General features: G+C 41.7%; 1 protein-coding gene across 2 annotated transcripts; it reads left to right on the forward strand.

Annotated features, from left to right (window-relative positions):
* UPP2 (uridine phosphorylase 2) lies at positions 1-27,092 on the forward strand. 2 transcript variants are annotated; one of them, XM_079982520.1, is made up of 8 exons: positions 1-187; positions 282-387; positions 8,653-8,770; positions 11,108-11,266; positions 16,535-16,649; positions 18,874-19,083; positions 23,170-23,316; positions 25,846-27,092. In XM_079982520.1, the coding sequence occupies exons 2-8, from the start codon at positions 335-337 to the stop codon at positions 26,013-26,015; spliced, it is 972 nt and encodes a 323-aa protein (XP_079838646.1). In that variant the 5' UTR covers positions 1-187; positions 282-334; the 3' UTR covers positions 26,016-27,092. The 2 variants fall into 2 exon arrangements, with proteins under 2 accessions (XP_079838646.1, XP_079838645.1); XM_079982519.1 differs by having other exon boundaries at positions 161-387.
* The last annotated feature ends 214 nt before the right edge of the window (positions 27,093-27,306 follow it).

Genomic DNA, 27,306 nt, shown 5'->3' on the forward strand with positions numbered 1-27,306 from the left:
CAGCCCTGGCCTGTTTGTCTTGCTAAGACTGGTAACGCAAGTCCAGGGAAAGTCCAGGGAAAATGCCACACCTTCAAAAACAGCCAATCTGAGGCTATGGGCGATCCAGGCATAACTTGCAGTTGGAAGGGACAAGCTATTCTACAGCTGGTGCATCGGAGAATACACAGTAACTGGGACCATTCCTGTAAATCATTTGGAAGTAACAGATAACAATATATCATTCATATATCTCAGATAGCTGCTGCAAATACTTTGTGTGCTATCTTGTGTTTTCACAGGATAGTCTTTCCTTTGTGTCTGCTTCGGAGTTGTCCTGGGAAAATTGGAAACTATGACATTTCTTTTAGCTGGAGCCAGCAAGACTGAAATGAATAATTACAATGGGTAAGTAATTTACACACCCAGTTCCTAAATAATTTCCCCAGGTTTGTCTGTCTGTGTGAGATACCAGTGTATCATGACTGTAAACAGGCAAAGTGTTGTGTTTTGCTGTATTGTGTAGATCCAGTCCTTCCACAGCTCTTATGAGCTACTCCATACAGATTATTCAGACTCATAGGGCATTCTTTAAGTGAACAGTTATATTGTGCAATGACTTTTAGCTGTGCAATGTAATCCCCCCCCCACGTGCCCCCTAAATCTGCTACAGAGAATGAGAAGGGGGGCAATAGAACAGGTTTAGTAGGTCTATGGAGGGAATGGTAGAAAAGGATGGGAAAGTTACATTGTACAGCTAAAAGTTGGTGCACTATTGTAACCATTTAGTTGAATACCACTCATTATTTTTTTAAAAAAAAATTGTTCTGATGCATTAGATTTTGTTTTGATAACTAAACATGGACTTGCATTCCTATGTAGTCAGCCCTTTCCATTTGCAATTATGATTGGAGAAAGGATGCAATCAAAAGCTCTTGCGTCTTTTGAATATCATTTTAATTTAAATGTAGATTGAAATACAGGCTTTAATCAAGGTGACGGGGCAAAAAAATATTACAATAATTATAAAAGAGGAGGTCCAAACTAGGTTCAGTCTAATAAACAAAACATATGAATGTGCTTGCCTTTGCTAAGTTTAGCAGGAAGCAATGATTTTAGGAGGAAGGCCTGAAGCAATAATTAGCAATTCATGAATGGGTAGAATGATCTATTGATTGATTTGCTATCACAAATTGAAAGATTGAAACTATGGGGTTTAAATTAAACTTTAAATTGATCCTACCCTGTGCAAAGGCTGCCATGCTGAAAAGATTACTCAACCAATGAACATTCCTTGTTTCAAACAACGGATGTGATCCAGAAATGTACCTACCTAATCCACATTTGCTTTCGGGTTTTTGAAGTTGCATTTCCTTAAGTAGCTCTTCAAACTGAGCCACCTAAATTAGTTTTTATTGGGTACTTACTTTTTTGGCATTTATTTTTACCCCAAATTTCTTCCGTGAGGGAATCTCAAGGTAACCCTCAAGAGTTGTATGCATATTCCAGCTCCTCTGTAAAATCCTCTTCTAGAAACCAGGGGGGCACTGAGAAAGGGACAAATTGTTTAAGGTGCATGTGTTGTTGCTTCAGTGTGCACGTAACATATCTGTACATGGGGTGTCATGGGCCCAAGCCTGAGACTAGACAGGTACTCTCCTTGTTGAGCTTTAGGTACGTGATTAAGGGGCTTGTCCACACTGGATCATGACAACCTCCCCATCCCAGACCCTCCAAGTGTCCCTATTTTCCAGGGGCATCCCTGATTTTGAGAAGCCGTCCCAGTTTCTGATTTGATCCCGGAATGTCCCACTTTTCCTTAGGATGTCCCTATTTCCATTGGAGAAATGTTGGACAGTGTGGAGTTATCTGACCCACAAGCCATCTGAAGGGAATCCTGTATAGGGAAGTTGTTGTTTGTAATGTTTAATGTTTAATTATTATTTTATATCTGTTGGAACCTGCTCAGAATAGCTGAGGCAACCCAGTAAGATGTGTGGGGTATAAATAGTAAAATTATCATTATGGAATGGGACGTCCCTATTTTCATTGGAGAAATGTTGGAGGGTATGCCATCCCAATGTTGTCCTGGACCTTTCCCCCTTAAATGCAAGGTTTCTCAATCCAGGCCAAGGATTGAAAACCCCCACATTTAAAGAGGGAAAGATCTGGGACAATACTGGAATGGGGAGAATGTCGTGGGGATGCCCTTATTTTAATGCAGGGTCAGACCAGTGCAAATCCACATTTTGTTCTACCATGGACAAGCCTTAACACTTTTTTGTTCCATCAGGCATTTTAAGATAGTGTTTGGTTTTATGATTAATTTTTATTGTTTCATTTGTGGTATGGTTTATTTTAATGCACACTGCTTAGAAATGCCATTGATTCAGTAATCTATAAATGTCTTCAATAAAGCACATGGAGTGGGTCATTTTCCTAAAAAAAAACCCCTACCCTCCTTGTTCTCTTTTGCCAAGGAGAATAATATTCTTTACCTACCAATTCTTCAAATACAACCTCAAATCTACTTCCAGTATTAAAATGTTGTAATATTAAATTTGTTCATGATCTGGCCAAAGTAAAGAACATAAATTTAAGTGGAAGAGGTCTAAACACATGTTTTAACTCTCTGAAATCAATAGGATGTGAAAGTGATTAACTTTGCTGGATAGTGACAAATCAGTTGCTTGGTTGAAAGGAAGCTGATTAATTAAACTACAAATCTTAAACTAATTGGCAACTCTAATATAATATATGCATCTTTTAGAATTTAGAGTAATGCAGTGGAGATAACCTTAAGTATTTGGGTCTCAGTCCAACACATTTATGCACCTTGGCTTGTGCTATTCACTTTAGAGTAATTTATACTTTTGATTATCCTAAAGCTGTGAGCTAACTAAGATTGCAATCTCATATACACACTTACCTGGGAGTAGGTTTCACTGATCTTAATGAGACTTATGTCCAAGTAGAAATATATAGGATTGTGCATAAGTCCCTCCCATCATTATACTCTGCAATGTCAGGTTTACTATTTGAAGATTGATTCTTGGCACTACAACAGCAAATGAAAGATAAACACAACCTTAAAATGTTTAAAAGAACCCTGTGGAAATAAATTTGCAAAAATGGAGCTGGGTGAGGAGAGCCAAAACATGTGAAATAAGCAGTGTTCAATGAGCTCCAGTACGTACTACAAGCATTACAAAATTTCGCCAGATTAGAACAGGAATAGGCAAACTCTGGCCCTCCAGATGTTTGGGACTACAATTCACATCATCCCTGACCCAACTGCTCCTGTTAGCTAGGGATGATGGGAATTGTAGTCCTAAACATCTGGAGGGCCGGAGTTTGCCTATGCCTGGATTAGAATGTAAGAGAAACTCTGCAGGATCTGACCTTTCGAGCTCAGCATCCCATCTCCCACTGTGACCAACCTCCGGGAAACCCACAAACAAGTCACGGGGAGGGCGGTAGCAAGAAGTGACTCAACCAGTGGGCTAGAGCCACAACACTAGCTCCATACCAGCTGCTGCTTTCTGGGAAAGTGTGTCCGTGCCTCCGTGCACAGCTCCAACTTCCCTGCTACCTCATCTCTGCCCCCCGCTGGCAAGTGGCAGCAACACTGCTGCTAGAAAGCTAGAATTGTGACTCCACTCCTCCAGGCTGGTATTCAGAGATATAGGGACTCTGTCAATGAAGTTGGCATATAGTCAGCATGATTTGTAACCACTGATAGCCTATGTAAATTTGTCTGACCCCCCTTTTAAAGCTATCTAAGTTGGTGGATATCACTTCACCTTGCGGTAGCAAGTTCCAGAGCTTAACTACACTCTGTATTAAAAAGGAAGTGCTTGATTCTGCTTCTGCTGAATCACCTATCATTCAGCTTCCTTGTAGGACCCCCAGGACTCTAGTATTATGAGAGATGAAGGGGGCGGGAAAGCTTATTTCTATTTTCCCCACACCATATCTAGTTCTATAAACCTCTGTCATGGCCTCCTTCCCTCAGATTTTGCACTTGCTTGCTTTGGACCCCACTTGCCATTTTTGGAAACAAGTGGTGCAACAGTAGATATACAAAGTCCGCCCTGCTGAATTATTTGGAAACAAGAAGCTTGTGGGGGGAAGGCAGCTGCAGAAGGACCCAAGAGAGGCAGCAGACAGTTCTGGCAGCAAAATAGAGACAGGTGCTGGCATGGCAGCCAAACCAGAATGAATCACAAGGGCCAGCAGAAGAGCTGGGAGGGAAAGGCTGGTGTTTGTGGGTGGATTTAGGGTCAACAGTACAAATGCCTCTTGAACAAACGGACTATGGAATCCCAGCTAACAATCTTTTACCTCCTACTTTGCCATTCACTGGTGTGTTTTCAGCCTATTTGTTTCCTGTTGTCTGATGCCACTTGGTTTGTTTTATGCGATCAACTTGCTTCTGTCAGTTCCAATGGAATATTTTCCTTTTTGCGTAAGCTCCTCAAAGCAAGGACCTGCCGCTTGTACTCTGTATGGCACCATGCACACTGAGAGTGGTATACACATATGGATAAATAAATGAATAAACAAACAAATAAATCTTATTTGACCTGTCACCAAGGTTCTATCCTCCTTTTCTTGCCATTCTCATTATTGTGACAGTAAAACTCCATCCCTTCTGTTTTTATTCTCTCTGGATCCATCACCTCTCTCCTTTCTGTTTCTCCCTTCTTCCCATTTCCTAGCCTATGCTCACATGTGCACCCTCTCTCAAACACCAAACAATGACACCTTTCTCCTTCTACCTTCTCAGCCAAATATTCACCCCATTTCTCCTTTTCCAAAACATCTGCACCTTCCATTCCAGTTCTGCTTTCCCAGACAGCTTACCGTATTTTTCGCTCTATAAGACGCACCAGACCACAAGACGCACCTAGTTTTTGGAGGAGGAAAACAAGAAAAAAAATATTCTGAATCTCAGAAGCCAGAACAGCAAGAGGGATTGCTGCGCAGTGAAAGCAGCAATCCCTCTTGCTGTTCTGGCTTCTGGGATAGCTGCGCAGCCTGCATTCGCTCCATAAGACGCACACACATTTCCCCTTACTTTTTAGGAGGGAAAAAGTGAGTCTTATAGAGCAAAAAATACAGTATTTCCCGGGGGCTGGATTGAAAATTCCCCAGCCTTTCAAGAGGCCACATTACAATGGCGGGTAGGGCAAAAATGGTTGAGGCAAAACACCCACCCTCAAAAAAATAGAATGCACCCCACCCCTTGTACCAGACACATATCACTCTCTCCCTGTCCCACACATATATACACACACACCAGGCAAGGAAGCAGCCAGGCAGGCTCACACACATAATTAGCATTTCCACTTTTCTCCACTCCAGCACTGAGGTGTGGGTGGTTGGAAATATGCCTCTGCCTGATCTTTAGAGAGGCTTTCTAAAAAGGCAGAGGGATTTTACCTCCCCAGCTCAGTGCTAAGCACCACAGTTCTGAGATCAGAGACAAACCTCTGTCTCTTCAGAAAGAACAGGCAGAGAGCTTACCTCTTATGTTAGCACTGTGGGCTTCTCTCTTATCTTAATGCTGTGGTGTCTAGATTGGAGATAAGCGATCCCTTTAACTACCTTACGATGTAAGGTGGTTGTCGGCAGGTAGACATGGTTTGCCCAAAACAGCCTGTAGACCAAATGGGGAAGCCTGGCAGGCTTAAATAGGCTGTCCTATCCATCTTGTACATTTTTGATAATTTCATCGGTGTTAAATACCACCTATAAAACATCTTCATGACATTTTCCTGTTTTATAGGTGGTATTTAACACCGATGAAATTATCAAAAATGTACAAGATGGATAAAAAGTGTTGGAAATGTAAAGATGAGGAGGGCTCCTTCTACCACATATGGTGGGAGTGTGGAAGAGTGAAACAGTTCTGGGAGAAAATATACACTGAATTAAAGAAGATTTTAAAATATACGTTCAGAAAGAAATCAGAAATTTTCCTGCTAGGGATATTAGGGCAAGAGATAAAAAAAGAAGACCGTAGAATAGTATATTATGCAGTGACAGCAGCAAGGGTAGTATTAGCCCAAAAGTGGAAACAGCAGGAAATACCAACGGTGGAGGAGTGGAGATCTAGGCTGTTGGACTACGCAGAGTTGGATAAATTAACAGGAAAAATTAGGTATGCAAGAGACCAAGTGTTCATCAAGGATTGGGGAAAGTACGTGGATTATCTGGAATGTATTAGTGAGGGACAAACAACGCTAAAGGGATTCAGAGACGCACTGTGAAAGACTATGAGTTATTGTTTAAAGCAAATAGGAGACAGAGATAGGCATAATGACAATACAAGCAGAGAAACGCGTGACTCTGATTATTGCTTCGAATGATTTATGGACAAGCTGAAGGAAGTCTTGAAAGGGATGGCTATGTAATAATGTCAATGGGAAAATTATAAGTTTGTGTATTTTTTATTTACCTTTTTTCTGTAACTCTTTTTTTTTCTCTATTCTCTGTACTCTGATTTTTTTTTTTATATACATGTGTTAGCTTTTATTTTCTTTTATGGAATCAATTAATAAAAAGAATGATGAAAAAAATAATAGGCTGTCCTACTCCCAAGTAAGCATACTCAGGATTAGATTCAAAGCTGCACATGTACTGAATAGCTCAAATGCCACAGTATGCAAATGTTTTGAGAGTGGGAATCGGAACTGGCTTGATCACATAAGAAACCCAAATATTTCCTTAAGACAATAATATCTTTAGGATTGCCAGTGAAACAGCAGGAGGTCCAAAAGGGGGCACCCCAAGGACTTCATGCCAACACCCTCTGCAATATGATTAAGATCCCAAAGGTGCAAATAACTTTCCATCCAGCCATTTGAGGCAAGTCCTGGTGTTATTAGGAGCAATTAATCTGACAAGGGCGTCCGTATATTTAAAGGTCAAGTGAAAGCCTCATTTCAGCGAACAGATTAATCCAGTGATGTGCTGCTCACTTGAAGAGCTCTCCTCCACTGTGATAGCTAATCCATGACTGCCTTTTTTTTAAAAAAAACCATAATATGCAGAGAAAGTATGCCATTGGATCCAAGTTGCTGGCTGACAACAGCAGAGGAGGACTTCCATGCTCAGCTTGTGGGCTTATGTTTGGCCAGATGTGGGAAATATGATATAGAGCCATGGTCTGATCCAGCAGGGCTCTCCTTAGGTTCTTATGAGATAATTTTAGAATACTACAGAAAAGGCACTACCACAGAGAACTTCCATTTTATGGAATTAAGGAAATAATAATAATAACAATAATTTATTATTTATACCCCGCCCATCTGGCTGGGCCTCCCCAGCCACTCTGGGCAGCTTCCATAGAAACCAAAAATACAGTAAAATCACACGTTAAAAACTTCGCTGAACAGGGCTGCCTTAAGATGTCTTCTGAATGTCAGGTAGTTGTTTATCGCTTTGACATCTGCTGGAAGGGCGTTCCACAGGGCAGGCGCCACTACCGAGAAGGCCCTCTGCCTGGTTCCCTGTAGCTTTGCTTCTCGCAATGAGGGAACCGCCAGAAGGCCCTCGGCACTGGACCTCAGCGTCCGGGCAGAATGATGGGGGTGGAGACGCTCCTTCAGGTATACTGGACCGAGGCCGTTTAGGGCTTTAAAGGTCAGCACCAACACTTTGAATTGTGCTCAGAAACGAAATCAAAGACACAACGTTAAGGAGGCTGGGCGGGTGACCCAGACACCCCATTATATGAAACCCCAGATCTCCCTCTCTACCAATGAAGCAGGAAGTCCAGCCATGGAGTCACATGAAACAAAGTTGTCCTGTTAGCACAAGGGCTTCTGCTTACACAATGGAACTTGCTCTTTCTCACTGGTTGCAGCTTTTAGTGAATGAACTCTCAGTTGTGCAACATCATGTCATGTGTTATACAGTACTAGGTGCTACAAGGGAAGAGGAAGATAGGGACAAGTGTTTTTAGCAGCCTCCATAAATCCTCCATATTATGTAGTTCTGGCCAGATACTTTTATATAATGGGAACTTCTTTATAACAGGGGCTCTATTTTCAAAAAACACTTGAAACTATTGGATAGTATCCAACAGAATAGTTCCCCTTATTTTCCTCTCCCTAGAATTCTCCCCCCACTCCCCGACCGCTGCTATGCCTCCCCAAATCTGCTCCAAAGGGCTGCGGGGAAACCCAGAACTGAAATTAAACTTGGAAAAATGAGAAACCAAGAGAAATAAAAAATAACAGATCCACCCATCCTTAGTCACAAAGGGGTCTATGGCAGCCACACAACTTCATTCCAGAGGGCAATCACAGTAGCAACACAATTTATCTGGGAGTGTACATGTAGGGTGAAATCATATTTTCTGAAGTACGAAGTATAGTGTTGGAAAACACTGAGAATTAGAACCTTCAGGGAAGAGGTCTGCAGTCAGCATACCAAACGGAGAACAAATGCACATTTTCTGTACAAAAAATCAATCATCTGGAAAGAGCCTGGCTTAGACCCAAGTCCTCTTTCTTTCTCTTCGGGCCTCAGCATTATTAATATATAACGAGGCAATCTAACAACTTGCATGAAATTTAGGGTGGTTGTATCTTATTTCACAGTTTCCTCTTTTGTGCTTCTTTCATTGGAGTGTTTCCCCCCCCCCTCTTTTTTCCTCCCTAGGAATGGACTTGTTTATGTTATGAACCCTCACTTGGATTTAATGGATGAAGATATCCTTTATCACTTAGACTTAGGGACCAAAACGCACAATCTGCCAGCCATGTTTGGCGACACGAAGGTAAAAAATAATAATGACACAGCTGCAGCATTTCTAAACATCTTTCATTCCTGCTGCTACTTCTCTTCCACGTCTTTTACAGTTTCCTTTTATCATAGTGGCTTCCTAGTTCTAGCTACAGAGATGACTTAAAGGTCCCACAGGAACAGAGTCAGTGCCATTCTGCAAAGGAACTCAGAAAGTCCGCTGCAACTACGGTTATGGGCAATTACCCTTTCCTTCTCAGTAAAATAAGTAGACTGAGGAAACTAAACCTGTTTCTGGTATGATGAGCTAAATTCTTCCCTGGGGTAGTTGCACAGACTCCAGTTCAGAAACAATTCATTGAGGAATTTGGCTCGTCATTTTATCATTTCAAAGTTCGTGCAATTTATTACGAGGAAGGGAAAGGGTGTTGCTGTAGCATCTCAGCTGCAAAAGCTCTTAAGAGCTGTGCTGGAAAAAGAGCAACCTTTATCAAGAAGTGCATTTGCTCACATGCAGAGTTCCTGCAAGCAGGACTCGGGGTTTAAATTCAGAAGTGATGAATTCACAAATAAAGGGAAGAGTTAGAACAAAGAAGGCTGCCTTCTGCCAAATCCAATATCTGTCCATCTAGCCCAGTATTCTCTACCCTGACTGCCAGCAGCTCTCCTGGGCCTCTGGTACAGGATATTTTATAACACATGCTACTTAATTTTATTTTTTAATAGAGATGCTGGGGATTGAATGTGGAACCTTCATCATGGGCAACAAGTGCTCTTCGTCTAAGCTATGGTTCTCTTTGCATATTGGTTGCTATGAAAATTAAAGGTGAACTCTGCAAGGCTGCTCATTAGCCAAATTCTAATTGGAAGTTTGCCCCTCAAAACTGACTGCCCCAGTAGTCGGGAGTGGGCAAAAAATACAAAAAATTCATTCCATTTATCTTTGGAACTGTGAAGCCAATGTTAAGCACTTTAAATCCTGCTGATTTCACAGGGAGAGTTAAAACATGCTGAAATGTTGTATTTCACTTTGGCCACAGCATGCCTTAGTTAGTTTCAGCTTTAACCAAAACACTGGCATCAAACTGCAAAACTCTTTCTAACATTTAGAGCAAAATACAAAGCTGAAGTAACTCGGGAACCTTGTAACTAAGGAGGCGAGCCTTTTCTTTATTGGACATGATTCTCTGGGGTACCTACAGTGAGTTGCACTAAGCACTTGGGATTCTTAATACTGTGTATGATTAGTGTGCATTTATGAATTAAGTCATTTGTGAATCAGGCATTTAATTTCTGATCCCTGTGGAAAAGATGGCTGTTACATTCATTGCCTTTTTCAGATTCAGAAGCGGATTTTATTTCTATTTTATTTTAAATGTGGTTCCGTATTTTTGCTCACATTTGTAGTTCCTGGTGTTATTTCTATAATTCTGTGCAATTCTTGTCATTTTAGTTGATGCTGTTGAATAAGCAATTAGACCACATGCTATTTCAGCATCTGGTTCTACTTTGTTTTCAGAAGAAACAAGTACTAACAGTTTATATTCAGTGCCCACATTAAAAGGACAGTCAGCCGGATTTACTTTTAGCTGAAAGTTATGGTCGCTTAGTATGAGGTATTTGGCTGGGACGAGCCTCAATTACAAGATGTATATATTAAACATCAGATAGGAAATACCAAGACATGGGTTTTGGTGATAATTCTTGTGTGTCCCATCCCCCCCCCCCGCCCTTTATCCCTTTAAAATACAGGAAAAAAATCATGGACACTAGACATTTATGGCAGACCCAGATATATGAAAGTTTTTTTAAAAATCTTACATCTGCCTCTCCTCTCTCTTTCTGGTAACCATCTGATAGAACCATGCTCACATTTCATTGGCTACCACTTGCAGAGGCAGGTAAATGTGAAGGGTGATAATGTCAGGTCACACATTTTGATCTACTGGCTGCTCCCAGACAAAGAAGAGAAAGAGGAGGAGCTGATACTGCTTTCAGTGTTGTATTTCACTTTGGCCACAGCATGCCTTAGTTTCAGCTTTAACCAAAACACTGGCACCAAAGAATCATAACATCATCCACCTCCTTTCATGACAAATAAATAAGGACAGAGGAAACTGAACAACTTGTTCTCCTAAAATAAAATATGCCGGCATATTTTAAATCCACAAGATTTCCTGTGATAACCGAGATAAAACCCACTTCCATAGTGCTCCTTGCATGCAGTCTTGCATAAATGGGCCAGGCAGTCTACGTATTTACCCTTCTTTTCCAGGCGTACCCCACTTTGGCTATAAAATCGTATCTTATCGCCAGCGCATGCCAAGTCTCTGTTGTTGCTATGGCTGATAATCTGATGATTTATTTCCAGTTTGTCTGTGTGGGTGGGAGCCCCAACAGAATGAAAGCTTTTGCTCAGTTCATGCATAAAGAACTTGGACTCGAAGGAGATGGCAAAGACATAAAAGATATTTGTGCCGGGACGGACCGATACTGCATGTACAAAGTCGGGCCGGTGCTCTCCATCAGTGTAAGTACGTTACAGGGCACCCAAAACACTTCCATTAGCGGCACAGCAGTAACTGATGACTTTAGCACATTGTTCACATCTCTTATTTAATATTTAATGTGGATCTAGCAGTTGTGAGAGGCACTGCAATGAAAGGCTTTATAATCAAGGGACTTCGCAAGAAGCCAAAATACAACTGCTACAGCAAGAGGAACAGCTTTTCAGGAATCACCCTTATTACACTTGCCCAGCCAGTGACTTAGCCTTGACTGGCAGGCAGCTCTTTGACGAGCAAGAGGCTCTTTCCGTCTTTATCCTTTCCACTATTTCTACCGGCTCTGCCAAGAACGCCTGAGGCCACATCCTGTAATCTCTGTACATCCCTTGAGTGTTAAACCAGAAATATGGGAAGCTGAACAAAGTGGTTACCTTGAAAATGCAGAGTCTCTGCTTCGCAGGCTTGAAGATCAGCTCCTAGTATGTGGATTGCACGGCCCACGCTGGTCCTTGAATGGTCACTGTTTGCAGTATGAAGGAGGAATGGGGTGAAGTCGCAGGCACATATGTGATGGCGGGGTTGGATGTGCTCTAGAGCAGGGGAAGCCAGCAAGGAGCCCTTCAGATGTTATTGGACCCCACCATTCCTGATTATTTGCCATGCCGGCTGAGGTGGATAGGAAATAGTACAACAACATTTGCATGGTACCATGTTGGCTACCCCTGCACTAGAGATTCATGCATGCTTCTTCAAAGCCAGTAAATGGATAAGCCCTGAGATGCAGGCAGAAAACCAGGAATGAGCAAAAATGGCCTCTCAAAATTTTCCATGCTAGTTGTGGGCAGCCAAACTGTGGGGGGGGGGGCGGGTAACCTAGGAAGGGGAGAAGTGAACTTTTGGAGAGAGGGGGACCTCTTCTAAGAAATTTTGGTAAACTTGATGTTGAATGGAACTCGATGAGCTATAAGAATGAGACTTGGAAAGGGTATGGGCCTTTTGTTTTCTTCAGTAATGTTAGTGTAGTATTAAATACGAAATGCCATTTCACCCAGCATTCATGAATAGAAGAACTGGGGCACCCATTTCATCAAATCTTCTGCAAGGAAATTCTCCACTAGTTTAGTAGGAGCTCAAAGACCACAAAACAAAACCAAATCTGCACAGGAGGATTGGGGAGAAAGCCAGAACAGATTTAGGAGATGCCCAGGGTGAAGGGGCACCACTGTGAATACAACCCTAAGGTTTATATTCAACTAAGTCTTACTCAGATAGACCCACTGAAATCAATGAACTTGTGTTAGTCAAGTCTTTTAACTTCAATGGGTCTACTCTCAGTATGACTAGCATGCTTATTTACTACATGCTGGATTGGTAAATGCTGGATTGATGGCATTTGTCACTGCCATCATACTACATTTGCAGTGTAGGCATGTAAACACTAGTCCCTATGAGGCCTCCCAAAATGTAAGGTAACCATTTGTCCTTCCAAATAAAAATATGCAGAAGTAGTTGTCTAATCCCTTTAAAAGCTGCCTGAGGTGGTAGCATTCAGCACATCCTGCAAAAGCAAATCCTATAACTTTACTATGTACTGTGTGAAGAAATACTGTACCTCCTGTTGTCTGACCTTTATTTTCCACCTCAGTTCACTGAACCGCCCTGGGTGCTAATGTTATTTGGGGGGGGGGATTCTCTCTAACCACTTTCCCCACACAACCCACTATCATATCTGCCCTTATTCACCATTGTGTTCAGTGAGGTGTACTCTCTAGTAAATGCGCTTAAAATTTCAATCATCATGTCCCTGTAAAATAGGTCAGAATCCAAGGCCTAGTATTGTTAAACTGAGTCACCCAAATTACCCGTTTCTTGAAATTCTAGCAAATTTCTCATTTCTGAGTGGGTACGTTCCATTTTATAACTAATTTAGCAGCAATATCTCTTTCATTCCCTTCAGACACTTCTCGAGCAGTTATTTCCAATCCGATCTTTCAGGCATTCGAAAACTCTACATGTTTTAAACTTTAATATGCTGAGTGAAAAATTGCTGTGGCTTGTTCTTGCTGTTTCTATAAATTATTTCCCTGTTCTTTGGATACATGGAATGTAACAGATGTACAGGCCTGCCTAGGAAATTCCCTACCTACATCTTTGCTAGACAAGTGAGACTTAAGATTAATAGGCTGGGAGCACAAAATTCACTTCCCATGCAAGTCAAAGGCGGTGTTTTTGTTGTGGCATTGAACAGAAGCTGGATCAGTTTCAATGACTATGATTTATCCTACCCTTCTGTCTGAATCATGTTGTATGTCTTGGGATGCCACCACATATTGACTTTGAAAGGCCCTTGCACTACCTTATTAACAGAGGAAGCACACATTTTTGTTAAGGCCAGCAGTCTTTAAGGTGAAGTCTTAGGGTCACTTCCTGCGGAACGCAGGTGGTGGTGTTTGGAGGAAAACACTGTGCCAAGTATGTACGTGTCCCGGGTTGCAATCCACAAGTGACTTGGGATGTCAGAAGCTTGCAGTGAAACCAGCTTGAGAATGTCACTTAAGTTCTGTACAAGTCAACCAGATTTTATAGCTCTGGGAAATATAGTTTACTGACTTAGGCTATGTCCACATGGGTGGCTGAAAATGCAGCAAGTTTGCCCACCCACCCCATGCTGTGTTTCAGGTTGCATTTGCACTTGCTGTACAGACCACAAGTGCAAATGTACACTGTACATTACTGGATTTGTTTCTCTGTGCCGGTAACCCCCAGTGAAGCTGCCTGTGCATGTGCTGCCAACTCTGCATGTGCAATGGTTGTCTGAACTGTGCACACCTCAGCTTTACCGCAGCTTGCATTTTCAAATCAGATGCAACCTGGTTTGAGACGTGTTTCTCAAGAAACTGCAGGATACATTAGGCTAACAGTGGTGGGAGTGCACTGGAGAGGAGAAAACAGTAATGCTTACGCAGGCAATGTGTACACGCTTGCCTCCTGCACTTATTTAGATGTGCAGTAGCTCCTAGTTGCACCTATTGTAACAGAGGTGAGGGGCCTCCCCCTGCCTGCAGATGCTAATGATGAACTACAACACGCATCATTCCTGACCTCTTGCCATGTTGGCTGGGGTTGGTGGGGTCCATATTCCCCACTCTTGCACTGCAACATTCTCCATCATCTACTCTGCACATGGCACACTTCAGCTTTTTCCTAAGGAACAGCCTTTGAACCAGAGCTGAGGGGAAGGAAAAGCTGCGGGACTCAGGAGAGCTTCAGTTGCAACTGAGTGGCCCAACAAATCAGTGTCCTGAGAAGAGAAGCAGCACAAAAGTGTGTGCAGGTGGGCAAGGGAATGGAAAAGCAAGGCTCCCAGAAAGCTTCTTTGGCACCCTGGTTTTTTGTGAGTGCAGGATTGCACCATTAAGACTGTGAGCTAGCAGGCAGGCAGGCAGATCCTGGTTTAAATCTTGCCTTGGGCTCATGTTGTGACTTTCCACAATCCACTTTGCTTTCCACCTCAGCTCTTCATCTGCAATACTGGGGAAATAATACTGACCTATGTTGCAAAAACTATTAAATAATCCATGGGAAATGTGCTGAACATTTTAATCTATGCACACACACTCTCTCTTAATTATTGGTAGTAATCTAAGCAAGGTTACTATGTTTACATGAGGAGATCTGTCCCACTGAAAGATACAATTATGCAGAACCCTTACCAAACGATTAATTTGCAGCAGAACAACTCAGTGGTAAGGCAACTGTTTTGCATGCAGAGGGTCCCAAGTTCACTCACTGGCATCTCAGCATCAGGCTGAAAAAGCGTCGGTTTCAAAATTGTGGGGAGCCATTTCCTGTCAATGTAGATAATGCTAAGCTAGACAGACCAGCAGACTGAATCAGTACAAGGCAGCTTCCTATCTTCCTATGATGATGGGACAAAAAGAGCCAGAGCTTTTGATGGATTTGCAAGCGAACTTCAGATTTGCACCATGTTAATTTGAATTAAGACTGATGGGATACATCCATACGATACAAATTCTAAGTTGTGCAGTGTTGCTATTTGATGGTTTGAAAAAGCACTATGTGATTTAGTTTATAAAACCAAAAACTGTCGGAATCAGCACATTTCAGAGCCAATGCAAAGTGACATTCGAGTGCAGTGCAGAATCCGCTTGTAAGCAAACATGAAACATTTAAGGCCCATCCAAACAAACATAAACACATTTCAGTAATGTTTCAGTAATGTGAGAATTGTGTTTAGCTCTGAAAATGAGACTTCAATGTGCTTTACTTTGGTTAGATTTTGCCTCCAGCCCCCCCCCCTGCATTTCTTTTAGAAATAAGATAACCCTGTGTGGGTATTATTCCTGTTTCAGTGTCTAGTTAATGGAATGTATTGGAAAGCTATATTTAGTTATTGCAGTGTTTTGCACTCACAAGTCATATTGGGTTATATCCAATTTTGATGCAGCAGGAAGAATCTACTGTGGAAGTGGGGGCGGGGAAAGCAGTTTGTGTCCGTTCCTCCTCTTCCCTACAGACCCCAGTGCTCCCCCAAAATCTCACCACCAACCCCCGAAATGATTTGGGGGTGCTGGGAACTACAGAAGAAAGGGAACTGGCAAAAATTGCTTCCCTTTGTTTGTTAGCAGATGACTCCCACAAGATCACCAGCGCTAGAACACTGAGGACACTGAGGACACTGAGGTCCAGCGCCGAGGGCCTGCTGGCGGTCCCCTCATTGTGAGAAGTGAGGTTACAGGGAACCAGACAAAGGGCCCGCCCTGTGGAACGCCCCCCCCTTCAGATGTGAAGGAAATAAGCAGCTATCTTCTCTTTAAAAGACATCTGAAGGCAGCCCTGTTTAGGGACGTTTTTAATATTTAATGCTGTATTGTTTTTAACACCCGATTGGAAGCCGCCCAGAGTGGCTGGAGAAACTCAGCCAGATGGGAGGGGTATAAATAATATATTATTATTATTATTATTATTATTATTATTATTATTATTATTATCATCATCATCATCATTATTATTATCATTATTATTATCATCATTATTATCATTATTATTATCATTAGAATGGCCAACCTGGATCCTAGCCATGCTGTCAATGGGGGATAGCAAAATTACATGCCCTTTCCCTTGGCTGGATCACTCCCCACATATCCATTGGCTTAGGCTTCTATTGTGCACCAGTACTTTTATGCTTAAGGTTATTATTTTGATTTTTTAAAAATCAGTTTGGCTTAGAATGTATAAAGTTATATTGCTTCTCTTTTTTTTCTTAACAGCATGGGATGGGTGTTCCATCCATTTCTATCATGCTTCATGAGCTAATCAAATTGCTACACCATGCAAAATGCCGTGATGTTACCATTATACGCATCGGTACTTCAGGGGGATTAGGTGAGCAAAGAATTTTGCTGCTACCAGGCGCAGGAGATGGAAATGAAATACATCTCAAGAAAAGGTCATGTCTTTATGAGATTTTTGTACTTAAAATAAAATCAAGTCAACAAATATCAACCCGCTAACATATATGAAAGATCGCAAATATGTATTTTTCTAATGTAGCATCAGCTTGAAAACACAGGGCTTGATGTTCTTTTTAAAGTCATTTGGATTTGATTTCCCCCAACTGACCCAAATACCAACATATATGAGTGACTGATAAACACACACACACACACCATGTTATCCATATTGTGAAAATGCTTTGATCCAATGACCAAAAAAATGTTCTCCAAAATTTAGATTCCTGCTTTTTAAAATAATTATTTCCCATAGAATTAAGAGGCAAATACTGTAAGAATCTAATGAGAAAAGAAAGTCTCGTTGCAAACAACGTATGATAAACTCCCTCTTGAAATGAGTTTGTACAGTGAACATAGCTGACTGGACAATTCTGTCCAGGTACAAAGTAACTGACAGTCCTTTCACCCACTGAAAGTTGCGTGTCGAGGTCCCCAGGGCCACCCCAATAACTCAAACATCACACGGAATTTTTGTTTAAGATTTTTGGCATAATTTTGGCCACAACTTTATTAAAATACAAATTTGTGAGTGGTTGCTTAGGCATTGGTTGCGACTATCTACCCCCACCATGGGGGACAGACTGACATTCCGCACAATGCGAAAGTCAGAAAAGGGGAATACACTTGGGGGTAGTGTCGGAGCAGGGAACCTGCCCTCACCCCAAATACAACCAGGAGCTCATTGCTATGGCCTGAGCCCCCTTGACAGAGTGGACAAGTAATAGTTAGCCCCCAATTCCTTTAACGGAATCCCTTGCAGCAGCAACATTAGAGGGGCAGGCACAGCCAATCCATGCCCCTCAACCAACCAAACCATAAACCAATGCCTAACCGCAACCTTACAAGTTGTGACAATTTGCTACACAGTAGGCAAAAACCAAATGGCCCCAGCCAATCAGCCAGATGGACAAAATTCCTACCGGGCCCCTGCCCCAAGAGCAGACGACCCCATGATAGGCATAGCAAGGTCAAAACGAACAACCCTAATTCTAGGGAGGGGGGGACGGGCAATCCGATGCACGGTTGAAAAGAGGAAGCCCTAGCCTCGTGCAAGGAGTTTTAGCATTTCTGGCTGTCAATCAACAAATGGCAACATTAACTTCTTCCCAACCACAAGAGAAGCCCCAATCGCATCAGTGGCCAATTAGCCCGCCCCCAACTTTGGAGTGTCCTGGCGGCCCCCACCGCAACACGTGCTCTCCATGAAGGAGAACACGCTTTATCTGAATGAGATCTAGAATAATATGTCACTTTTAAAGACCTGATAGATGACAATCACTGTCATGGACCAGAATGCCCTATATACACTTCATAACTGGGGTGGTACACATGAGTAACATTTTGTGTAAATGGCTGCGTGTACGCCATACATTTAAAGCACACACACAAACACCCAGCAAAGAATCCTTGGAACTGTAGTTTGTTAAGGATGTGAGGCAGCAACAAACTACAGTTCTCAGAATTCTTTGAGCAGAAGCAAGGGGAAACAAGTAGTATAAAAGGTAAAGGGACCCCTGACCATTAGGTGCAGTCGTGGCCAACTCTGAGGTTGCAGCGCTCATCTCACTTTATTGGCCGAGGGAGCCGGTGTACAGCTTCCGGGTCATGTGGCCAGCATGACTAAGCCGCTTCTGGCAAATCTGAGCAGCGCACGGAAACACCGTTTACATTCCCGCCAGAGCGGTACCTATTTATCTACTTGCACTTAAGGGTGCTTTCGAACTGCTAGGTTGGCAGGAGCAGGGACCGAGCAGCGGGAGCTCACTCTGTCACGGGGATTCGAACTGCCAACCTTCTGATCAGCAAGTCCTAGGCTCTGTGGTTTAACCCACAGCGCCACCCGCCTCCCTTAACAAGTAGTATAAGTGTGTTTTAAGTGTAAGGTGTGGATGTATCCAATTCCACCTCTATGAAAATTCAATCACTTCCCTCCCACATGGCATGTAACCTCCTGCCAGTCTATTTCTTGCATAAACTTAGCTGACTAGGCAAATGTTTCGTTATGTTCATGATCACCGAGATCAAGCTTCCTATAATGGATAATTGCGGGCTTATTTAATGCAGTCTTTTAACTTTATCCCCATTTCTGTTTTCAGGGATTGAGCCTGGCTCTGTTGTAATAACAGACACGGCTGTTGATTCTTTTTTTAAGCCGCAGTTTGAGCAGGTGATATTGGACAATGTGGTAACGCGAAGCACGGAACTTGATCGAGACCTTGCTGAGGAACTACTTGAATGTAGCAGACAGATTAAGGATTTCCCATCCCTCATTGGCCATACAATGTGCACTGATGATTTTTATGAGGGTGAGTGGGAACTGCTTTATACACTTAATGATTCATTCTTTTAATCCCAAACTTAAAAGTGGGAGGTTAGGATATGAAAACATTATAAAGGTCATGACACGGCTTTGCCAGGTTTTGTCTGGTGCTGTCTACGGGCTTATGGTTACTTTTATCATTGTGTCTTTTAGATAACTTAAAGAGCAACCCCATACATGCGTACTCAGAAGTAAGTACCATTGCACCCAATGGGACTTACTTCTAGGATAAGATAAGAGCCTTAAATGTTGTAGAACAAACAGAAATGAACAACAGTGCAGTCTTAAAAACATTTAGGACAGAAGCAATTTCCACTGAATTCAACAGTTAGGCTTACTCCTGTGTAAGTGTGCATGGGATTGCTTCCACTGACTGTACAGTGGTACCTCGGGTTCCATTCGCTTCAGGTTACATACACTTCAGGTTACAGACTCCGCTAACCCAGAAATAGTGCTTCAGGTTAAGAACTTTGCTTCAGGATAAGAACAGAAATCGGGCTCCGGCGGCACGGCAGCAGCAGGAGGCCCCATTAGCTAAAGTGGTGCTTCAGGTTAAGAACAGTTTCAGGTTAAGAACAGACTTCTGGAACGAATTAAGTACTTAACCTGAGATACCACTGTAATCCTATGTACACTTACCTGAGAATAAGCTTCACTGAACACACTTGGACTTATAGAGCAATTCTATGCATGTTTATGCAGAACTAACTTTCTTTACCTACTTTCCTTACCCACTAGAATAAACTGTAGTAATTTTTCCTTAATTTTTACTTTTGAAAACATTTGAGAGGAGCATTCTGCCTCGCCTGTTTTTACAGAATATTTCTTGAAAGAATTGTTTTGAAGGGAAATGAGGCAACAGTTATCTTTAATTCTTCTATGGTTACTTATTATTTTAGATGTGTCATAATGTGGTGAAATCAAATTCAACCACGAACATTTATCAGATAAATAAATGAATACTGAATTTTTCACCATATCTGGAGGTAGCTGTTTGAACAAGTGCCCACAGACTGTATATTTTTTGGTTACTACATAATGTGGAGTCTCATCTGCAAGTGAAGAGAGATCTAAAGGGAAAGTATTACATAGTTGTTAAAAGGAGTTTAAGGTGGCGTACATGGCTCTCTCCATCCTCACTTAATCTTCATTAACAACCCTGTGAGATAGGTCAGGCTGAGAGGCAGGGACTGGCCCAAGGTCACCCAGCGGGCTTCATGGATGAGTGGAAAATTGAATTCTGGTCTCCCAATTCCTAGACCAACACTCTGACCGCTACACCACAGTGGGTCTAAAGTGCCAAGCATATTAGAACCAAGTTTTTAAGTTTTTAGTAATGTAACATACTTTCCAAATAATAGCCTGGTTCTCATTTCACATTAAACCATGGACCACTTGCTGCCCACCATGGACAAAATAAGCCAGAGTCTGGCTTGCTGAGTCATCCAAACCTGGCCTTGTTTGCTTTGCCCCAAGCAACCCAACAAGCAATAACCAAGGTCTGTTCTTGGCTCATTGTTCATAGTTAGTTTGGGGAAAACAGCAAGTCAACCCCCTTAAAGAAAATCAGCTGAGGCCTTTCAGCATGTGTCTCCCCACCATCAGGGGTGATGCTGATATCCATAGGGCAGAGGTCTTTTCAGCTGTGGCCTCCCAAAGGAAGCTCACATGACAATGACACTCCCCATCCCCTTGTAGACACGTGGGGGGGGGGGAACCCTCTTGTTTTTTATATGGTAACGTTTTTGGCTGCTGCTGCTGTTTTTTATGCTGTTTTACATTGTGGTTTTCTCATAACGTATTTTCTTTTTCTTAATCTTTATGTTTTTAAATCTCTCTCTCACCACACACACACCATGACAGTGAATCCAACTTCCCATTTCTTCCTGAGAAAAATCTAAGGTTCCCTTGATAACAATTGCCCATCCATCCCTCATCCTCAACAACTTGTACAAATTCATTGTCATTCTGTAAGAAACGACCATATCGTATTAAACAGTTAAAGTAAAATAGTCCCTTGTCAATAATCATAACATCATGTTAGCAGCTGGATTACACTCTAGTTACTTCCTGTGACAGGATTATAGCTTCCAAAATTACTTTACAGAAGAAAAATGTCAAGAAGTGTGGCATTTATGTAAATAACCATTAGCGCCTCTGTGCTACCTTAGAACCTTTTCTTTGGAGGCAATTAAATGCTGTTTGCAAAGTGGATGAAACAGAATAAATGGAGAATTAATAATCTGAGGCCTATTTATAAACTGTTGGATCTGTTTGCAAGCACAGCCATCTGTGGTTTTGCTCAAGGCCACATTTTATCAAAGCCATTTTAGAGGATTAATGCAGAAATGAAAACACAATGAAATGGTTTGCCCAGGTTTAGTACAAGATGAAGGTATGTGCTTGGCATATTCAAAAATATTACTTACAATTAAAATAAGCACAGCTTATTATGCTTCTCATTAACAAGAAGCCTAACTAGATAGTGTGCTGTTGGTGGGATTGCCAATCACAGAGTCTGTTATAAACATTAAATGGCAGGTGGAGGGGGGAACATTATTGTTGGTGGCACCAGAAGGGAGGCTTGTGTGAAAAATCACCTGCCCCACATAGAAATTAGCAATTGGGGGGGGGGGCAGAATCTTTCATAACATGGCTGCTAAGAAAGCCACTATTGCAATGTGTAGCCAGGCCCTTAGATTCCATCTTCTACTTAAAACAATAACTGGCAATGCAATCTTATGGATAGCTACACAGAACTAAGACTCTAAAATGTGTAGTGTACAAATGAGGCAATTGTCATGCTATTACAATACTTCCACTTGACCCTACTGGCCATGTTGGCTGGTTCTGACAGGAGCTGAGGTCCAAAAACATCTGGAGGGCCACAGATTCCAAATTCCTCACATATAGGAACGAAGCAGAATGAGATCCCTTGCACTATACTTCATTTTTATGAGGAACTAAGATTTGGTGGCACTAATTAAAGAAGCTACTTCCCAGAGCATTAAATAATACTTCTTTCCATACATATGAAAACATTTTATACTATTTGAGCTTAAAACTTTGCGTTTCAATGCAGATGTTCCCACCTTCCCTACACCATAGCTTGGTGTTGTATTTTCCTCACTACAGGATTGAAAAGGAGCGGGAGATTGGGGGCATATAATGCAAGGGCACGCAGTGCACCACCTCCTGGCTCAATAAGTGTGACAATACGTGCTGTTCCAGTTAGGAACGTTAAAAGTCATGATTGCGAACATTACCAAATTAAACCACCTGCTAGCCAGTACATACTAGCTAAGTGGCACATACCTCTCAGATCAGGTGGGTGGCTATACAACCACCCAATTTCTGCCTCCCCCACCCGTGAAATGTCAGCCAATAAACAGTTCATGGCCTTAAAGCAGAACAGTGGTAAAAGAAATAGAGATGGTGTTTTGTGGGCACCCCAGCATTCTCCTTCCTCATGTCTGAGGTTCTTGCAGCAGAAAGTCCAAATTTGCCACTATGGGTTGCATCCAACACTGTGCAAACAAGCTCCACTCAGACAGCGGGACTTCCCCTTCTCTCCCTGCATGCCCCTAAAATTTGCTCTGGAGGGTCCCCATCCCTCTGGTGTAGGTTTTGAGGGTGTCCAGGGGAGAGGAGAGGGAAGCTCCAGTTCACAAGCGGAAGTCTGTTGCATGAGTTGGATACGCTATTGTCTTCTAGTGTACCGGTGCTACTGTTGTTTCATTACTGTTTTGTGCTGCTTTCCTCTGTACGGGATAACAGAGCGCATTATCCTTAATTTATTGAATCTTCACCATAGCAATACAATGTTTTCAGACTCTGCATTTTTATATGCCTCTTTTGCGCTGTTTTGTTGGAATGTTAAAAAATACATGGCAGATAAGGTATTAATATTTGAACGTGCACGCTATTAAAATAAAAAATTCCTGAGGTTTTCGTTTAAGCAGAACGTTGGCAAATTGGGTTTTCTGAAGAAAGCATTCTTTGAGACTACAAGTCAACTCTGCCAACACATGGAAGTATAAAATACTTCCATTTCCTTTTCTTTCCTTCTAAGGTCAGGGACGATTAGATGGAGCGTTGTGTTCCTTCTCCCGTGAAAAAAAGCTGGAGTACTTAAAAAGAGCTTACAATGCTGGAGTTAGAAACATCGAAATGGAGTCTACTGTATTTGCTGCTATGTGCAGGCTTTGTGGCCTTAAAGGTAAGACAGAGTGTAGATCTGGCTTTAAATTTGTTTCCCTCCTTTGCTGATGCTTCCTCCTTGCAACCCTCTTCTCTGAGAAGCACAAAGCGCTTTTCACTGCACTGTGACTGTCCACCATCTTTAGCTAAAGTGAATAATTAAGGCCCTGTCTTCACTGACACAGTATACTTGTGTCTGATTGAGGGATGGAAGCATCAGTCATTTTGAGTTCTCTCCGTTTCTCATTTTCTAATCTTAAATTCAGTTCTCCACATTTTGCACCAATTTGCAATTTTTTTTAAAAAAAATCCTCAAGAAAATTCACCAGCATAATAAACACATTTTTGTGTATGCAGTTTTGGCTGACATACACATTTTTCCTACATAGAAAGCATTGTTTAATGCTATTTTCACTAATATCTTCCTTATCATTCATCCTTCCCAATAATATACAAACCATTTGTAAACATTTTATAGAGAACTGCATCACAGAACTTGGAATAACAGGATGGCTGTGTTTCTGTGTGCATATTATTTCAGAAAACACAAATTTGATAGATTTGACTTGGAATGTGTACTAAAGTGAATTTCTTTGCCATACGACATCTGAATGATACCATTTCTTACTGAAAACGGAGGTTCATATGACTGAATGCTCCTTCTCTTCCCCCCTCAAAAAATTATCTGTACACAAAATCACAAAATTTTGTTCTTATTTTATTGTCAGGGAGAAAATTAGGCTAGAATTGCTTCCCGCAAGCTCTTAGCACCCTCAGGCAGCTGTTGAGACCTCAGTTCAAATAAGCAGCTGCATCACAGCAACTGAACTCATAAATCCTCTTCCCTTTTCTGGAATCTGATCCATAGACCCAAGGACTAATACAACCCAAATACTGAGAATTTATTCAAAACCATCATTTCCCCAAAGGGAAAGTCTGGTCCTGGCTATTCAGATTTTATAAATCAATTATATGAGATTGATTGGGATGCATTGTACCCAAGGGGGAGTGGATTAATGATGTTAGAAAAACCAAAACATTTCAAGCCAGCTTGTGAAATTTTTCTAAGACTTTCATGTCAGAGTGTGTGTGTGTGTTGTTTCATTTTATAGTGGCTGCAAAGGTCACTGAGTTCCTGCTGACATTCTGGGGGTTGCATTCACTGTTTTTATTCAAGCTATTTTTAAAAGCTGAAGATATAAAGATCCACTGGTCAGAGCTTACATTTGAACTACTAACAAGAGCATTTCAGGAAGAATTTCTTTGTGCTATGCATTCCCTTCCATACCTCTCTTGGAGGCATAACCCTTGTTGGATTTTTATTATGGGGTTTTCTTATGTGTCTGTATTAGGGCAACCGAGGAAAATAGGTTTATAATTGTTTACAGGTCACATTGATGACCTCTACCAGTTATAACTGAACTGCAGCTATGAAGGCTGCCAGTTTCTTTAAGAGTAGTGGCATGGTAAGGAATGCCAAATAAGGGTGCAGTTTTTGCATTACAGTCAATAGCTAGGGTGGCAATGTGTGCAACTTTGCAGAGGACCATCTTCTATTTGAAGGATTTAATTTAAAGATGAACAGCAATAAGAAGGGAGAGCAGGGACCTTGGTGCTACCCGTCATCAGTTAGCAAACATGGACTGCAGAACAGTATTATTTTTTTAAAATTAGCTCTAAATTTCCATTGGTGATGTAAATTAGCATATGCAAATCTGTCTTTTTAAAAAAGATGCACCCCTCCCCCTCCACTGATTTTCCACAGTACCTCCCCTCACCAAGAAAAACAGCACCTTATGGGAGCAACTTTTACCTACCCTCACTGATTTATTTCAGTGTGCTTAAGAACTGGAAGGTCCAATCTCAGAGAGAGAGATGAATGCTCCATCAATAACTAAGTTTGCCTTGAAGATTGTTTTAAAAAAATCATTTGACAATGTTTGAAAAGCCCAAATGGTTAAACCCTCTTTCCTGTTGGTCCTCCACTCATTTTCCTAGAAGTAAAAAAAATGCCTTATGCTTGGGAAGGGGTTAACGGGCACCGGAAAGCCCCTTTCACACATGAGAGAATCTCATGGTTTCTGCAAGGAAATATAGTCAATGGCCCCAGCTGAGAAATGATGCTCTGAACAGCATTTGCAGTGCATGGGCACAGAAAGGATTTTTTTTGGGGGGGGAGGCCTTTTGTTAAAGAGTGGCAGAACCTCAGTCAGCTATGTATTTTTATTGAGGGGCAGTTGCCCCTCTCTGCCCCCCCCCCCCCCGGCGATGCCCATGGCCACATGGAGCCACTTGTCTGTTAAAGAGACCTTTGTTGCCAACTGTTACCCGCTCCCCCTTTCTCAAGTTAAAGCTTTTCCTTTTCCTTCTGGGAGATGTAGGGAGGCTAGTAGCAAAGACAGGTTGGTTGTAAATAAACGGGCTGCAAACAAATAAAATTAGATTCCAGTCACCATCTCTGAGAAGATTGTGTTTGGTCTATGTATCTGATATAAAAAAACAAGCCTGAAACTCTTGTTTTCCCTTCTCCTGTTCACTTGGCTTCTAGCTGCAGTCGTCTGTGTGACTCTGCTTAATCGGCTTGAAGGAGACCAAATCACAGCACCTCACGAAGTTCTTCTGGATTACCAGCAACGACCTCAGCAGCTGATTTCATTGTTCATCAGAAAATGCCTTGGATTATGGAACCCTAATGGATTATCAGAAGATGTCATCTAGAACAGATGCAAAATGGGATATTCTCTCTCTCTCTCTCTCTCTCACACACACACACACAAATTGTCTTTTAAGTCTCAATGTCTAGACCAGCCTGCTGCCCTCCATATATTGTTGAACTACAACTCCCATCATTCCTTGGCCAAGCTGGCTGGAACTGATAGGAGTCCAAGAATATTTGGAGGCCACAAGTCAGTCTTCTCTGCTATAATCTACTGACAAGCCTTCAATCCAAAAGTCATCAGGAAGTTCCTTTTCATTGCACAAATATTTGAATGGAGCTCTTTCATGCCATGCATCTGGCAATGCTTTGCCCATGAGTGTAAGCTAAAGCAGCCAGTGAAAGGTATCTTTAGTTATCATTAAAGGCTATTTATAATAGCGAGCCAAGCTAACTCTTGTACCTCAGAGATTACTTCCCAGTTGGCTCAAAAGCGAATCTACTGCTTTTGCATGTTACTGTTGTTCAGCACACCTGTGAAGAAAGGCTAGAATATTATCCTACAACACAGTGGGGTAACATTTCATTTTAGACATCTGTCAGAAATTGATCAAACAGCCTGGAAATATTTAGACAGAACATGTCAATGTATAGCAGCTCCACAGCAGCACATAAAAATGTTCCTGGTTGATTATACTATGATCCTAGCTGAATATGTAACACTTTAATGTTGATTTCTACCTGAGCGTTTCAGTAAATACCAGGTGATGAGCTCCATGATGACAGAGGAACCCAAAAAATGGAAGGGAAAGGAGGCATTACGTTACGAATTCAGAAAATATGATCAGAAATTACTACCGACAAGTACTGTATTCATATTTGCTTGCTTAGCCGAATTCACATGAGGAATTGTCTTCTTTTTCTAAATGTAAAAAGTGTACCTTGTGCCGGCTTAGGAGTCCAATCCTTTCCATAACCTATTTGCTTTTTAAACTGCTGTGTGCAATTGCATTTGAGATTGTGCTGCTTTGTAATAAGCTTAAGTTATTTATATACTTCATTGTTTAATATATCACATTACATCTGTTTAACACTTATGCTAAATTGGTTAATAAAGACTTTAAAAGAGAATGAGGAAAGACTGTTGGGGGTGGGGAGTGATCATTTATCTAATAAATATTCATGAAATCTTTAATATAGTATGTTTTAAAAGACAGAGGGGGGCACAGAATCATATTACGGCACTTTCAAAAAAGATGTTTAGTATATTCTAGAGTTTTATTCTCTCCCTTATTTTAATCTCCTTTGTTGGACTAGCAGTGACAAGACTCAGGTTCAAATCCTCAGTTGTTG

Source organism: Podarcis cretensis (assembly GCF_951804945.1).
Source record: "Podarcis cretensis genome assembly, chromosome: 1".
NCBI lineage: Eukaryota > Metazoa > Chordata > Lepidosauria > Squamata > Lacertidae > Podarcis > Podarcis cretensis.